At 34.9% G+C, this 17,331-nt stretch overlaps 1 protein-coding gene across 1 annotated transcript in view; it reads left to right on the forward strand.

Moving 5' to 3' along the window:
- Positions 1 to 17,331, forward strand: part of LOC108753774 (interleukin-1 receptor accessory protein-like 1) — a 243,830-nt gene that overhangs the window by 138,860 nt on the left and 87,639 nt on the right. Inside the window, exon 2 of the mRNA XM_018495666.1 lies at positions 13,388 to 13,569. Coding sequence (XP_018351168.1) covers positions 13,388 to 13,569 — 182 coding nt within the window. The remainder of the gene's footprint in view (positions 1 to 13,387; positions 13,570 to 17,331) is intronic.

Consider the following 17,331-nt stretch of genomic DNA (forward strand, 5'->3'; position numbering starts at 1 on the left):
CTTTATACTTTCATCCAAAGCTGTAGCTGCTGAGATTCTTAAGAGGATCGGAATTTATGAACTCCGTAAATTTAATACGGAGGCACGAAGTGCACCTAATTCTAATGACAATTAAACATTCAAGACCCTGGCCGTAAATTTCGGTATCTACGGGAGAGGTATCGAGAGTTATCTCCCCGGTATCGGGATATCGGGGTAGCTGCGTTGGGCATCAGCGGCACTTACTCGTATCTACGACGTCATCCCTTCCGATTTCCGGAATCGACCGGCCGTCGAACTCGCGTGAACCCCGGCTGACCTCTCTCGCCTTCCGGTCGTCGTTTTTCCACGACGTCGTCGTGGGATAACTGGCCGGCTAGACGCCGGCAATCCGTGCTTTTCCCTGGAAAATTTCTCTGTCCGGTAGAGAACTTTTCCCGGAACTTCGTCTACGAATGGCGCGCTCTTCGTGCCGTGAGTTTCCGCGTCGCTGTGAGCGCAGAAAGTCAGCGCGATCGTCGGACGAATGAGGGATGTAACGGCCGCCGAAAATCGAGAGTGAGTGGAGGACCAAGTGGAGATCGAAGACAAAATAAATGTGGAGAGCAAAGGTCCGTGGGGGAACGATTAAGAATAAAATCACCCTATATGTGGTCCGTCTAAGCTTTCGGATTTTTTTCACATTTTTTTACTGAGCCTAATGTCTTCGCTTTCCGAAAAAAGTGGATGACTCTTGGGAAAGAGTTCAAAATTGAAAACTGACGGTCGGATTAAAAAGCAGAAACATTTATGAACGTAAAGAGAATACGGCATTTTCAAGTATTTACAGTACAGTGAGGATGAAAAAGTAACATTTGGATCGTATTTCGTACGGTTACCTTAGAAACACTTCGTGCTCCTTTAATTTGAAATTTGTGACTCAGAAAGCGAAGTCTTAAATTTGACTCGTTTCGATTGAATTTACATGATCTGAAGTTACAAGTAAATTGGCATAAAAGTGCGTTTAAAATTATTGAAAAATGGTTGATCGTTAAGTGTATAAAATTTTCTTTGCTATCTTATATGTATATCTTGTCTGATGCAAGCAAATTACTTTTAGCTAATTAATAACTTTTATAAACCTCGACAATTATTGAAACGATGTTCTCTTATTGAATAAAGTAAAGAAGCCCATCTAATAAGCTGTTCCTTTTGGAAAGAAATCTTTCTTATTCCAACTATCAACTTCCCTTGGTTGGTGAAATAGCTCGTGGTCTGCGAAAAGTATTTGATATTTTCAAAGGATTCTCTTTGTGGCTTTCGATGGCGTTGCAGCGGCTGCGTTGCACAGGTCTCTTCACAATCGTGCCTTTGACGCTAACGTAGCGATAGTCGAAACTAGTACTCCCGATCGGAGTATTCGTCCTTTCTTCCGCAGTGAAGGAGAGAGATCAGCCTTACCAAAAGTAGAAAATATTTGTACTTCCAAAAATATCGGTGTGGATTTAATAACACCATGCGATGTATATAATATGCGATCCATATAATTTTCACTGTGTTGGTGTTAATGTTAACGCTAACATGTGGATTATCATTTAAATCCACGTCATGATGAATGTTGCTACAGATTCGAACAATATTAGGCCTTATTAATTATTATATAAAGTTCCAGACTTCAAAACTTGCGGTATTTGCTGCATTAATAAATAAATAATCCTCCGTTTGCAAGAATGCAAAAGAATTCGAAATGAATGAAAAAAAAATATATAAGTGTAATTTAAATACACACCTGTTGGTGTTAATATTAATCCCATTAGATCTGATTTTATTGAACCATGTTAAAGTATTTTTTTTTTTTGAAATTCGACTTAAAGGCAACGAAATTAAGCAATTTATTTTTTCCAAGTTTCGACTGTTTTTTTTTCAACACGCACGTACGTTGTTACGTACATTTGATCTGAGATAAAAATATCGATGAAAGAATTAATAATTTTAACGAATGTCTTCAAATTTGATATACATTACGGTGTATTTAGGATCCGAAAGGTTAACATCAACGCGGTGAGAGTTGTATATAAATACCGCAGGGTGATAAATTCACCGATACTCTTTACAGTGCCGAAAAGCCCAGGCCTTTATTCAACGGTTTCCGCGTACGCGATATTTAATCATCGATAATTCAAGCCGCCACAACGCGACTTCGATAATCGCGAGTATCGATTTCCGGGCGAGTTTCCGATTTCTCCAGGCGATTGCGCTCCGCCGTGACTTTCTCTCTTTGACCGCGCCGTTATCACCGAGGCCGTTTTCCCGGGCCCCTAATCACCTAATCGCGTTCGCGGAACCGAGGAGGCGAGGAGCACCGACCCCCCGGCCGCGATAAATTCGTGCTTCGTCCGCGTCGCACAGCACCCGCCCGCTGCTCGGTAATAAAGCGATCGATTCCTCGAGGGCCACGTGGGCCGCGCGTTTCCAGGTATGCCACCCGCCGGCTCGACAACGAGTTCAGAGAAGTCCTTATGGGAAATCGATATACGCCCGGGACTCTTAATACGCAAATGTCGTTCCGAGTTCGAGATACGCGATATCAGTTCCCGTTCACCCGCGCCCGCGGAACGGAGCAGGATCCGAGGTTCCGTGATATCAATACGTGCTTTACTTTGTTATCTCGGTGATACCTGCAGGAACCGGAAAGAAATCTGAGAAATTAACGGTATAATTTTCATCGTGTTACCGTCGTTGGGGGATTTGATGATTCGTGAAATGTTGCAGAATTTCTTGGATTAAACCGGGGAACTGGTGAATTTTTGTCCAAGTTCCACATAGAAAATAGTTATTTAATAGTAACAATCAGGAGTTGGGTATAGTGCTCTAAGTGAAAAAGATAAAAGTTAAGTTTATATTTTAGACTTTTAACTTTTTAACTTAAGTTACATTTTATCGGCAACTACGTTAACTTTTTTTAGGTTGATTTTTTTTTAAGTCAATCCTCAGATACGATGCGAGAGGCTAATGAGTATATAATTTTATGTTGCATAATCATTACTTGTGAACGAAAATAACCGGATTCTTTGATAAATACACTGCGAGAAAGGAGAAATACGAATAATTATGTAAAACTTTTAATTAGATCAAACTGTTTTTTGTTTATTGTTCGTACCGAATTTAACTTTTAACTTTTCAATTACTTTTTTTATTAACTCAACTTTTTATTCAATTAATTTCATTATCGATTAATGTATTTTAATTAAGTTAAATTTTTAGGCCTGTTAACGTTAACTTAACTTAGTTAAAAAAAAAAGTTAACTTACCCAACCCTGGTAATAATAATAAGGATAATGTTAATAATTTTTATTGCTGTCATACGGCACTGATAAGATATAAAGTATTAAAGGTTGACGAATTAAATGCTACAGAAACAGACTAGCGCAAGCAAAAGATAAGGTATCGACAAGACTGCTATGCAGCTTATCAATTACAGAGCATATAAAAGAAAGAAACAGAGAGATATAATGAAGACGCATAAATCCATACCTCTGCATGCACAGAGGCATACACATAACAACGGCACTTAATTGTGCATGACAAATTAACTTAGCTGGACTTAGTAGAACGAATGCAACGAAGTATAATGAAAGCAAAAAAAAAAAAAAAATAAATAAATAACAGTTAAGACATTAACTAGAAAGACTTGATTTTATCGAGGAACGTAAATAGGAAAAAAAGAATACAAGTGCAGGAGAATAAAAAAATAATAAATACAAAAGCTTCACGTAGGTGTCGCTGCATAAAAAATGTAAAATCCTTACTTCCCTCATAGTCTATTATTTTCTTTTTTTATCAATAAATAAGAAATCTTTAACACATATAGCCTTTTTTTTAGAAAGAGAACTCTTATTTATATATTATACGAAAGCTTCATTGTTTTTAAAATCAAAATTGAAGGTTCTACATTTACACGAAAAATTTATGCATATTTTCACATTCAACGATTGACACCTTCTGTTTCCAAATCCAACATCCCGATAGATCTAAATTTTATAAATTCAATTCCGCTGCCATGGCCGATTTGAGGAAAGGTTACCCGGCGGGGGATGGCAGGGATGCAGAAAGCGGAGGAGGAGAGACGATTCTTTTCAACGAAAATCGTCCCGACGCAGCGGGAGAATCCGAAATCAGGAAACCGTCCTTTTGGTCCGCTCCTACAAATCCGCAGCCACCCTCACGTCAGCTCGCTCCCTTTTCACAATTCCTCCAGCAATTTCTCATTCGCTGCCGATCCGCTGCAAACGAGACGGACAAATGGTGGTCGCCCGCCTTTTGGCAAGGACGAAGGACCCATTCGACCTCTTCGGGGCGAGGCGCTCGCCGAGCTCCAGGAGATCCATCTCACGACGCGGACGCTCAATCTTCCGCCGCGAAGCTCCTCTTTTATTTCCGCGATTAGGCGAGATTAATTCGCGGTGCCTGCGGGTGTGTTCGCGACCGGCGGGGATAAGTCCCTTTATGGATCGCCGGCCGTTCGATCGCGTACTTTTGCTCATTAGCGCGGGGAATTTTACGTGACAAATTGCCGAGGTGGGAGGGTAGGAGGAAAAAAAAAACATGAACGCGCCGGGTCTTGAATTCTTCCCAATTAAAATCCATCTGCGTCTAATTATTCGAATAATTATTGTCCGTTAATAATCTTTATTCATTTTGTTTCAGCTTTCCGCTTCTCTTTCACTTCGTTTTCGCCGTTCCTCATTAATTTTTTAATTCTCCCCGCGATGATCAGTACGTCGTTAAATATCTATTCTTAAATTTCCTGACCTTTCTCCGCTTCAGGAGTTTTTCCTTCGTCACGGTCCTTTTGTTAATCATCCATTGAACAAATTTGATGCAAGTAAAATGCCTGTAAAAATGTGATTCTCTGCGGATATTGATGCGTAAGTTATGTATTCGTAACGCGATAGTTACAATTTGCAATTAATTCGGATGTACATACTTACCAAACGAAGTTAAAGTAAACGCAAACGTCTCGACTCTGGATTTTGAGTCTTTCAGTGCGAAAGTCAAGTAGAAACTACGAAATAGCTTTAATCTTTGGAATCTTTTGCATTTCAACAGGGAACAGGATCGCGTTCGTTGCCGCGTTTTTTCCTTGACCTAATAAGCCTCGTCGATTCCGGTATATTATATAATATATTACTGGCAAAGAGGCTAATATTTTCTAAATGCTTTTGCGTTAGAAAGATTTATGTTCCGCCATGTATAAACTCGTAAACCAGGATGAAGAGAATTCGGAGACATTTAGTCGATGCGCGGGCGTTAAATATGGAAGCGAGCGTGCCTTAATTAGCGTGCAAATCCGCCGAAATTCGCGAGGCGGGATGCGAAATTCATGCCTCGACGGCACGCTGTGTTCCTGACGTCGTTCTCGTTTTCCCTAATGAAAGTAAATCTGAAACGCCATGAAACTTCGGGCGAACGATCCATTCGCGAGTTGAAACGCTGAATCGATCGGCGAGACTACGCGAGCTCCTAATATTACGTAACATTTAATTCTCCGAAGATGGTTCTCTCTCGCGGAATTAATCTTTAGCTGTTTAATTAGTCTCCCAATTATCTCTTCCGGTAAATCCATCTTTTTTGTTCCAACACAACTTGTTAAGCCTCATGTCATGTATCTCTGAAAATAAAAGAAACCGATAAATTCTCGATCGATTCTGAAAGTTATTCGTGAAAATTACGGCTCGAAACTTAAGGATGTTTTATACAACACTAATTAGCCAGATAATTAAATTAAAAGATAATAGCCAAAAAATTAGCTGAAAAAGCAATATCAGCTAATTGGCCAATAAAGTTTTGTCTTAAATACGTTCTGGAATCAGGTGCGAGGAATAAAACAAGTAATTTGGCTTATAATGGCTTTATACACCGAAACGATTATATTTTACTGTAGGTGTTTTAGGTGTAAATAACTTTTAAATAAATAAATAGGTCAAACAAAAAAATAAATTTTTACCTAAATATTTATATTAGTGTTTTATTAGCAGGCTGAGAAAAAATACGGTCAATTTTAATAAATATTTAGTTCAGTACCAATTAAACGTTTATTTTAATAAATAAATATTTATTCAATAAAAATAATGATTACTAAATCAAATTAATAGTCCTTGTATCAAATAAATATAGCTTTATATTTAATAAATGTTTAGTTGGCAGTATTTAACTAAATGTTTATTAAAATTGATTATATTTGTTTTCAGTGTATATTTAAAAATATGATTTAATTTTTAATGCTACGACCTTATCAAATTTGCAAATAATTACAGAATTTCAATTTCACGTAAGAATCAAGGCTAATAAAAAATTAAATAACTTATAAATAATAAGAAGAGGATTATTTTTAAATTTTACACAGATTTTTAGACAATGGCATAAATTATGAAATTTTTACATTTTTGGTAATATTTTCATGATATGACACATACAATCTTAATATAGACGTTCGCTTTTGAAATAGGGAATATCTTTCGCTAAGATATTTTCTACGTGGAACAAATCGCTATTGACAGAATTATTTGACAGCTTAGATCTGTGATATATTTGATCAAATTATACCGTTCATACTCAATGACTTTTTCGAGTGATATTTCTCCGATGTTGTTATTTTCTCTTCGTCGAATCGTTCTTTGCTTCTATGAAAAGTAATCTCAAGTGACATTTCTCTGAAGCTTTCTTCCATTTTCTCTTCCTGGTACCTATAATTTTTTTTTAGATACAATTTATTTTATTAATCTTCCACAACTACATATTTCCTTTGTATCTGATATATCTATCCGACATATCACTTTTCTTTTTTAATCTCTTATTAAAAAATATTCTGAAAATTTCAGCTGGAGATATTTCCTTCTTGAGATATATATATATATCTTCTTGTCATAATTAATTTGTAGCGCAGTGAGCAATATAACTTTTCTTCTCTAATTATTACTCGCGTTTTATATTTACACATTTTCGACATTTTATTTCCATAATCGATAGGATATACTCGATTAATAAAATATAACAAAGACCTTCTCGAGAGATTTCTCTTTCAAAATTGGCCGGTTGGAATCCAGTGAACGATTTAATTAATTCTGAACTTCTAACATTTCCTGGCATTAATATGTTTAATAATCGATTAATGATAAAGATATTTCGTTCCAGATTATTTCTTTTTTTTAGAATTAACGGTGGACAATTTAATTAAGCTTTCAATTACGTTTACACATTCCGGACATTTTCCGATATTAATAGCCGGAGAAATACTTAATAATAAAGATATTTCTTTCCGGGTTACTTCCCCTTCGGACCGATTCAATTAATTGGCCAATTTAGAGCTGCCGGTGTTTCGAAGAATCGCATTTTTCTTTATTCTTAGAAAGAGTCAATCCACCCCATCTTTCCTTTCGGGTTATTCGACTAGTGACCCGTGACTGATTCAATTAACTCGTCAATTATCTCCCATTCACGAGGCGGAGGGGACGATTCTGAAAATTATTCACGAACGGTGACTCGCTCTCGAGACTCAACTTGAACCGTTTGCGCATCGCGAATAGCTGTCGAACGGCTCGCTTTGGGATGCCGTTTGATTTTGGCGTGGCGTCCGACAGGCCCGATGATTAATTTATGTAATCCACAATTTGCGATTTTGCGTTTCGCTGCATCGCCAAAACATGTTCGGCGAGATTAATGAGTCGCTTTTACGCCATTTGTCGCGACGACGAGGATCTATGAATTATACTCGCTGCGCAAAATCTCCTTTAAATTCTCGTTTAAACGATTTTATCATTTTGCGGATTTTCATTTTTATTTTGTTATACTTGAATTATCGGGCCGACAAAAGGTTGGTAGCAAATTTCGGAAAAGTACATTCGATTGGCATATATCTAAGTATAATCGACTGGCACTGGTTAACTCGAGATTTTTTTTTATAGCTGAATTTGTGTATATTTTTAGAACTTAAGTGAAATACACACAGAAAAAGTCATATTTGGTTCCAAAGAAAATATTACTTATTTTAAGTAAATATAATTTACTTCCCTTCTTTTAAGTAACGATTATTTGTAGCAAGGAAATGTTCTTGATAATAATCTTAAAATGTAGATACTTATTACAAATTTTAGAGAAACTTTATTAATGTGTACTCATAACAAGAATTTTTTTTTTAGGGATGTTATAAAGTTGATCCAAGAAGTAACTTTATATATCTAATAATAAAATTCAATTTGTTTTAATTTAATAATCTTGATTGAAATATTGAACTTATTAAGATTTGGAGTATATTTTGAATAAATTCGGATGCTTGTGACGAATTTATAGATTTTCGGAACTTTCGAAACACTTGAAACAAATAATTATTTGCGTACAGTATATATTTTTCTGTCGGTTGGTTTTTTTGTTTGATACCCTTGGCTAAAGTGAGAAAAAAATTCTATTGCAATTTAGTGCCGAAATAAGAAACAAACCCACGGTTTATTTAGCGAATCTTTACTGTTTTTCGCGTAACCCGTAATAATTGCAAATCGCGACATATAAATGAAATAAGGCCTGTTTTATGTTTCTAACGAAAAAAAAACATGGACTTCTGTCGATGTAAATAGATAATTGAGCACGACGACAAACTTTGGCTTTTTTTTTTCCAAAAGGACAAAGGATAACAGCCAATTATTGTAACAATGAGCCAGCCAGCGAAAAAGACAGGTATCCCATTTCGCGAGTACTATCAAACGGATGGAGGCCATTTCGCCAACGCGATTTTTGCGCGACGAGAATAACGAGCAATTATTTAGCGAAGGATGCACGTCGTAATCCCCAAACACAAATTTCTAATAGAAACTTTTATTATGTTAAAATACGACCATAAATTGTATTTCTGTTATTTTGACAATCAAAACGATATACTCGTATATCGATATAGTAGATTTACGTAAAGTGTTGGAGCTAGCTAACAATAAGACGAAATATAAATACGTGTAATATTTGTATGTAGATGGAAATGGAATGACTAACGTTTGTATTACTAATTACAATTTTATTCACAATCTCTCTCTTTAGAGAACAAATGCAAATACATGAACGTCATTTGAATAACAAGAACAAATTGAGTTTATTTATACTAGCAGTCTCTTGTTGTTTCACTTCTCAAAACAATGCTCAAAACAATGTGAAAATTGGAAAGATAATTATTGAAATCATTGAAAAATTCTCATTTACTTAGTTTTTAACTTATTAATAGTTTTTAATTTATTAATTCCTTCAATTCGATTGTATTTATGTAACTCTCAGTCCTACTGTCATTTGTTTTTGTTATTGTCTACTTTTATTGCGCTATTCATTTAAGTTTCATTAACGTTCTTTACTCATTATTATCTTAATTAAATTTGGTGTCACAATGCCTATTTATTACCGATAATGTATTATTAATTAATTCGTCAAAATGGATGTAAAATACGGGAGAGGAGCCAGCAATTATTCAACAAATATGCCAGACAAATTCATCGAAATAAAATTGGCGTTAATTACGCGAGTTGACCATGTTGCAGGTTATTAAGGATAGCCAGTGATCCCTGAACATTTTCAGAATGCACGCTCCGCGTGCATTGGAAATGGAGTTTAACGACCGAGTATAATTCGCGATCCGATAACAGCACGCCACACGCTCGAGTACAATAATAATTAAACAGTCATTTTTGCAAATCTCTCGCTGCAAATAACCGAACACTTCAGCAGCTCTCATATAATATTTTTATATAACTCTCGTATCTCGCAATTAGATTTTCCTTCCGTTTTACTTTGATTGGGGGGAGCCCAATGGAAATTAATTTGGCGTCTTAAGCTGCAGACAATTTTACGTTACAATACTAGATTCAAAGTTAAAAATGTAATTTAGAGTCGAAACATTTTTAATATAAAGATCCGAAGTTTAAGTTCCAATTATTTAAGAATTTATAAATTTAAACTACAATTTTTATACACTTTACTATAAAAAAAAAAAGAATGTTAACCGCTATTCATAATCTTATATTCAAGACTGTTTTAAGTTCAATCTTGAAGTGTTACGAACCAATCAGAGGCCGATATTCAAAATCGATTTTCATTTTAAGATCGTTTTAAGTAATGTCTTAAGATGCTAATAACGGCTCTGGTTCGTGACATCTTAAGACTGTTAAGAGTCTTGAATATAAGAATCGACTATGAATACCGGCCAGAGAATCGCATTAGCGTTTTAAGACATTACTTAAGACGATCTTGAAATAAGAACCGACTTATGAATACCCGCCTTACAGTGGTTAATCGGAAAATCCCTTTTTTCAGAGATTTATTCAAAAAACTGAATTCTCTCTCTCTCTCCCTCCCCCCCCTCTCTCTCTCTCTCTCTCTCGTCTCTCTCTGACGTGTTCTGATCTTAGCGTTACCGCAAATTCTGAATTTTGTGTCCTCGGATCTTCAAATGTTTTGGTGTCTTTTATTAGTCTTCGGAAGTTCCGCTACGCAGAAGAATCCTTGTTAGAATCTGAACCAGTTCGGAATTATCTTGGCAAAAAGGCAGTCGTGGCGGAGGGGAGGGAAGCGCTCTTTATTAAAAATTCTTATTCAAAGTACGCCCGTAACAGTGGCTCGTAAAAGAAATCCTGTCGATGCAGGAAGAGAGCTTTAATAAAGGAATCCTTAATGGTGACGGCGAAATTGCCGATCGTCCTTCGGGAATGACGATGAGTCGTTCAGTTTATTAAAAATCTTTTATTTACGACGTCGTGATGATGGAGAAATTGCCATCTGCGAAAATTTCATGAATATAACGGGGATTGTGGATTCCCTCGCGTGAGAATTTATTGCTAAAGAGATACTTTCGTTGAGGACAGTTCTGTCACTTGATGATTGCAAAAAAGAAACGTGAACTGTAAAAACGATTATATATAAATATAAATACTTAAGGAAAGCAAGAAGGAAACTGAGAACTTATGCAAAATGAAAATAGCTCTAAGACACGATATTCAGGATTCGAGACACAAAAATTCAAGAGTTTAAGGACTCGAGAATCTAATAACAATTTAAAGTTCACAAATTCGAAATAGATGTAGAGAAGACCAAATTGTTGTAAATAATCTGCACACGCAAATCATTTTAAGCAACATTTTAATATTATATCAGCAATGTACAGAATCAAAAGAAGAAAAGTATAGTAAAAAGAATAAGAAAAGTAAATAAAAAGAAGAAAATGCTCCATCATACATTGAGTTATTAGCTTTTCGATAATCAAAAAGTATGATAACTGAGCTCGGTCTCCTCTCAATATATGGGAATTTAATAATCCAAAATTTAAGGAGTTGAAGCTCAAAGATGAAAAAGAATCCAAAACCTGCGCTTTTAATCCTCCAAATGTATCTTCTGAGATTTATAGTTGGGATCTCAGATATCGGGCTGGCAATAAGAATCAAGAATATATACGATTGTTCAAGTATCCAGGAGCAAAAATGTAAGATATATGGAAGTATTTTTCTTACACAGGAAATGAATAATGGTCGCTGTGCAGAAAATAAAATCATTGGTTAAGAAATCGAATGGAATCAAGGAATAAACAATTCCGTTCGTAATTACACCTGAAAAAGGCATAAATTTCTGGACAACCGAAAAAATTCGCAGGATCTACGCGCGCCTTTTTGATCCGCCAGCAAAAAGGAAAATAGATTTACGTAGTAAAAATTGAATTACACGGGAGAGTCTTTCTTCGCCTCTCACGGGAACATCATTGAATCCTTATCCCAAAGACGAAAGGAGGTTTCGTAACCGGGATCGATCAACTTGGAAATGTAAATGCGAAATTAGAAATTATGATAAAAATACAATTCTTGCGGAAGAAAAAAGAATTGGAGATTATTCGTACTCGTTGGCAGAGTAGGACAAGAATAATTGTAAATCAAATTGCTATTTTTATTCGATAATTGGCGTAAAAGATAAGAGTGACAATAACGTGATTATCGTAACAGCTCTATTATTGTTATAATTATGCTGCTATTGTTATGTACTCTAGCATTATTGTGTAACATTTACCATCGTTATTATATTTCTCCGCTACGTTGCATTTATTTTCGCCGTTGTTAAGCTATTCTTTGATAACGAGTGTTTTATGCAGCTATTAACTATTAACGGTATTATTGACGGTAGCAAATAATGAGGGGAAGGCAAATGCAACGGTAACGACAAATTAACGAAGTCATTGGCGACGGGGGCGACGGAAGTAGTCAGGACGATTTATTTTCGCGTACGGTTCAATGCTCTTGATTCTTCCCTACTTCGAGTGTTTGTCGAGGAGCGCTCGTTCCCTCGACTTTTATCTTTACGACGGAACGAATGCTCTCAAGAACAGCCATCGATATTCCCGTCCCGGAAATATCGGGCTTGTTCTTGAGTACGACGTGTTTCAAGACGATCGACCGACCCCTTCCCCGCGATAAATTATTGTTTCCTGAAAAATATCCGCCCTTTTCTCCGTCGATTTTCAAAACTCTCACTCGATAAACGCATCCCTTCATCGCTCATCTGAAAACAAATCACGAAATACTGTTTCCTATATATATATATAACGAAGAAAAAGATTTTAATAAATGAATTTAACTTGATAAAATGTCGTTTTTTTTTTCTGAACTGATGGAAGAAAGTAAAAGATCTTCATTTCTTGAACACGTTTACTTAATATTGTTTAAAATAAAAGATAAAGTACGTTTGTCTCCAGAAATGCTCTCTGTTATAACAATTTTACATTTTTTTTTATATTTTGCGTAATGCAAATTTATTATTGTTTGTTTTTATCGAAGGTAGATAGATTCCAAAAATATGTTTTTTCCATACGCTGGTTATTTCTCAAATACTGTCCAATATTTTAGGAGTCTACCTATGAGATTATTTTATGAAGAGAAATATGAATTTTTTTTTAAGAAAGAAATGTTTTTTTAACTCATAATTAGATAGGATATTATCTTCATTTATCTATAACGAAGTTTTCTAAAAAGTGACACAAAAACGTGATTTAGGTAATTAAATTAAATTTTTACAGATTTTTACTCTTGTAGATTGCAATTTTGTTATTATAATTATACCCCCGCAAAAAAAGGACAAAAAATTAATCTTTTAAAAATCTTTTCAGGAGTGAATAAAAAAATAATAACTTTATAGAATTTTTACTCTACTTTCGAAACAAGGCCTTTGAGATTGTATGTTCTGTAAAAGCTTTTCTTCGTAAAATTAGCTCCTAAAATATTATCCAATGTTTAGGAAACACTCTATATGTCGGTCTCTTAAAATCGATCTTTGTATTTATTTTTTACGTTTACCTCGGACAAACATGTGATGGAGATTATTTGCTCGTAACCATAATGCGTTTACGTTACTTCTATTTCAGGTACAAGGATAACAGGGCTTACCCTTGGCCAGGCGGCGAGAGCCACTTTATCCTGTATCCCGAGAGCGCGAATCAAACGATCTACACGCAGGAGATGAGAGCCTCGGATGCGGGACGGTACTCTTGCCAGGCACGTAACGACACAACCACTTTGGAGGGCGACATCACTCTCTCTGTACTCGGTAAGTAGGATATCCTAGGCTAAACCTGATGGGATTCATTCATCAGCCTATATTAGAAGCTCAAAGGAGATCCTTACTGTACCTCCATTCGACATTTATGTAATAGAAATACGTTACATAGAACGAGAACGAGATAATGATGAATAGCAATGATAAGATTGAGATCAAAGAGGCTATTCACCGAGAATAATTGAAATATTATAACATGCAAAAGATTTCTTCTTTCGCCCCATAATCTGCACGTTGCATGTGTAACGTGTAACAACCAAGCAACCTTAATTCAGTATCGATATATTTATATTTTTCGATATTCTAGAGTAATCTAGTCGGAGTGAATTTATTAAAATTTAATTTATATAATTTTTGTTATAGCATAAATTTTCCTCCGACTCTTGAGAAAAAAAAAATAATTTTTCTTTTTATATTATTTAAAATATTAAGTAATGTAATACATAAAGACGTATAATGGACTTTTTGAGACGTAACGCAATATTAATTTTTACATTTTTGCATGTCTCAGAAAGTCCATTATACGTCTAAGTTAAAATTAACAGACACATATATATATATATATATATATAATATATTTATTTATTTATTATAAAAATATTAATCAGTAAAAAAAATTGCAAGTTATGTAAAATATTTAAATTGCTTATCTTCTTCTGGAATACAAAGCTCTGCTCTTTTTAATAAATTACAGCTATTTTATATAATATTACATTAGTTACAATTTTTCCTCACTGATGGATATTATGTGCTTGCAATGCCAAAATAATTTTTAGACAGCTTTTTATGTTTGCATTTCTTAGATATAAGTATTACTGTTTAAAATAATGATGGAAATTTAATGTTAAATATCAATAAGATTAAAAACAATAAAAGTGACATTTCCGTTAAATTCGTTTAAAGAATTAAATTCAACCCTTACGATATTATGAAAAAAAATTGGTGTTATTTAAATAAATTCAACGTGACTTTGAGTTTAAAAAAAAAATTTTCATTTTCTATTTTAAGTTGTTTGCATAAAGTAGATGGATATTTACCTTTCGATCTTTTTTTTTTTAACTCGGAAGTATTTCAGAAATCCTGCGGACTGTTCAGGTGACTCTACACAGTCAATAATACTGTCAGTGTTAACAAATTATACGGACGATATATTATTGATCGTGTGTGTTAATACTGACGGATTGACGTAGAATACTGACGGTGATCTGGATTTTGATTCTCGAGTATCAGCATCGTTTTTAATAAAGCGCTGCTAATAAATCCATGTCACAGTATGTCATAGTGCGATAGATATTGCACATAAAACTAAGTGAAATATATTGCCGATAATACTGACCGTGTAAGTTTATAAAAATACTAAAAATATTGATGCGTACTGTCACTATTATTTATCTAATATTACCGACCAGTTTTATTGACCGTATAACGTCACTTTTATGCTGAACACTTTCATACAATATTTGAAAGAGTAATTTTTATATATTATCTAAAAAAATGTTGTGCCAATTAAATTCTACAGGGACAGCTGATTCAATCTTTCTAAAATCCCTTTCTGTTTTATCGAGTTTTAAGAGGTGATCTATGATTGTGGATTTATAGCTGAAGCGATAATCGGACTTTTTTTTAATTTCAAACGTTCGTAATAACAACAGCTAAAAAAAAGGGTGGCATCAATCGGAAAAGTGCTGCACGCGTTCGATTTGAAACGCTGTCGTTGCGATTGAAAAAAAAAAAAAAAGAGCGCAAAATTCGGATGATCACACGAAGATGCGCCTTTGACGCTTCCATTCAAAATAAAAAGAGGGGCAGAGGACGCGGGGACGATTGTCGCAAAAAGCGTTGCAAAATGTCAATCGCTATCGTCGACAAAACGATACTCGTTTTCGATGTCCGCGTCAAAGAGCCTCGTCATCATGATACTGTCATGTAGAGATCCCGTGGGACACAATGTTGGCTCGTATGAGAGAGAGAAAACCCCACTGCGATTCTTTCCGGATCTTTTTCTGCGTCCGGAACCTTTGTTACCTATTCCGAACAAATCTTTCCTACCGTTTAATCAAATGTTTTTTTCCCCGGACGATACGAATTCGGGCATAAAGGCTTTGAGATCTAAATAGAGAACGAACGCTGTGAGTTTATTTTACAAATAATATTTAATCGGTTTTACCCTCAACTGTTTTTCTCCTTTCCAATTATACGTAAACGAAAACGTATTGGTTATTCAGAGCACTGTAAACGATGGATTTAAGATAATAAAAGATAAAACTCGAAATAAAGCCAAGTATTGAGAAATAAATGATAAAAAAATGGTGCTTTTCTTTTCAAGTGAAGATTCTGTTGCTTTTCTCATCTATGGATCGGTAATCATTCCTCCTGAAATTCACCTTCGCGTTTGTTCCCGAGATAACGTAACACGGTGTGTATATCGAACGCCCACGAATGTATCGATCCGGAATTTCAATTAAATCTCTCTGTCTGTCGGATCTGATCAGTTCCGGGCAGTCAGTTCGCTTTTCCGGCGCATGTTTTCGGTACCGGCGTGCATGGCAGGAGAAAACCTCCAAAAGTGTTGTATTGTTCAGCCACATCAATTTTTATGACATCGTAACATCGTTTTCCAACCAGAGACTTGAATCGTATTTTAGGGGCAGTCATCAAATTTTTGGGTTTTAACAGAAAAGTCAGGGAAGCGAAAGAGTAACAGTATATATATATATATATTTATTAAAATAATTAAATAATTAAAATAATTATTAATATTACAAATTTGTATCAATTAATTTTAATGTCCATTAATTTATTACTTAATTGTCCTGAACATTCGCAACATTCGTGAGTTTTTTCAATACGCGCAATGAATTTTATTAACCATTAATTTAATGTACTCGCATTTATTATTTATTATTAAATATAAGATTTAAATATGTCTGTGTATATGTGAAAGTAAATATTTATTTTTGTTATAATTATCGTCCTTGATGTTTATAATATTCGTGAACCTTTTAAATATGCGCCATAAAATTTAAAACATGCGAAAAAATTTTTACGTTAATTTATTAATTTAATATACATATACATATTCAAGTAAAAATATAAAATACGATATGTAAATGTATGTATACATTTTTATATTATTTACGGTAAATTTTTAATTTTTTCATATTCACACGCATTCTTCAAGTAAATCTTTAATTTTGTTACAATTATAAAAAACGATACATGTAAACATATATAAAGAGGGAGGGAGTGAAATAAGAAATTCAGGATCACGCACTTCATCACTTCTGCAAGATAAAGTTAAATTCGGCCAGGTAATGCAATCGCGGAGAATCGTCGTATTAGAATTCAGTTGGAAAACGTCGTTTTGGAAAATTTCGTCTTTTCGCGGGCGACGAGGGCGAATTGCCGAGTTAATATTCATCGGAGGAACGACCGCGCTTCCGGTCGCTTACGACTCCTAAACCCCTCGATTTAGCACGCATTCGTCGTTCTTCCTTAGTGTCCTGCCTGTCGATATAACCAACTTCCAGTTTCGTTGCCCCAGCAATTTGCCGGAAGTCGTCCGAGAGAATTTCGAGCCGGCGACGTTTTAACCCTTCGAGCACATATTAAATTTCGCTGTTCAATTCTTCGTCTCTTCACTTCATCCGACGTTCAAATAATTCTCACAATCAGCTATCGATCAATTTATCTACGTTGGTAAAAATTGTACTACGGATTCAAGAAATATTTGAAGGCACTTGAAGAATGTAA

The sequence above is a fragment of the Trachymyrmex septentrionalis genome, unplaced genomic scaffold (assembly GCF_001594115.1).
Source record: "Trachymyrmex septentrionalis isolate Tsep2-gDNA-1 unplaced genomic scaffold, Tsep1.0 scaffold114, whole genome shotgun sequence".
NCBI lineage: Eukaryota > Metazoa > Arthropoda > Insecta > Hymenoptera > Formicidae > Trachymyrmex > Trachymyrmex septentrionalis.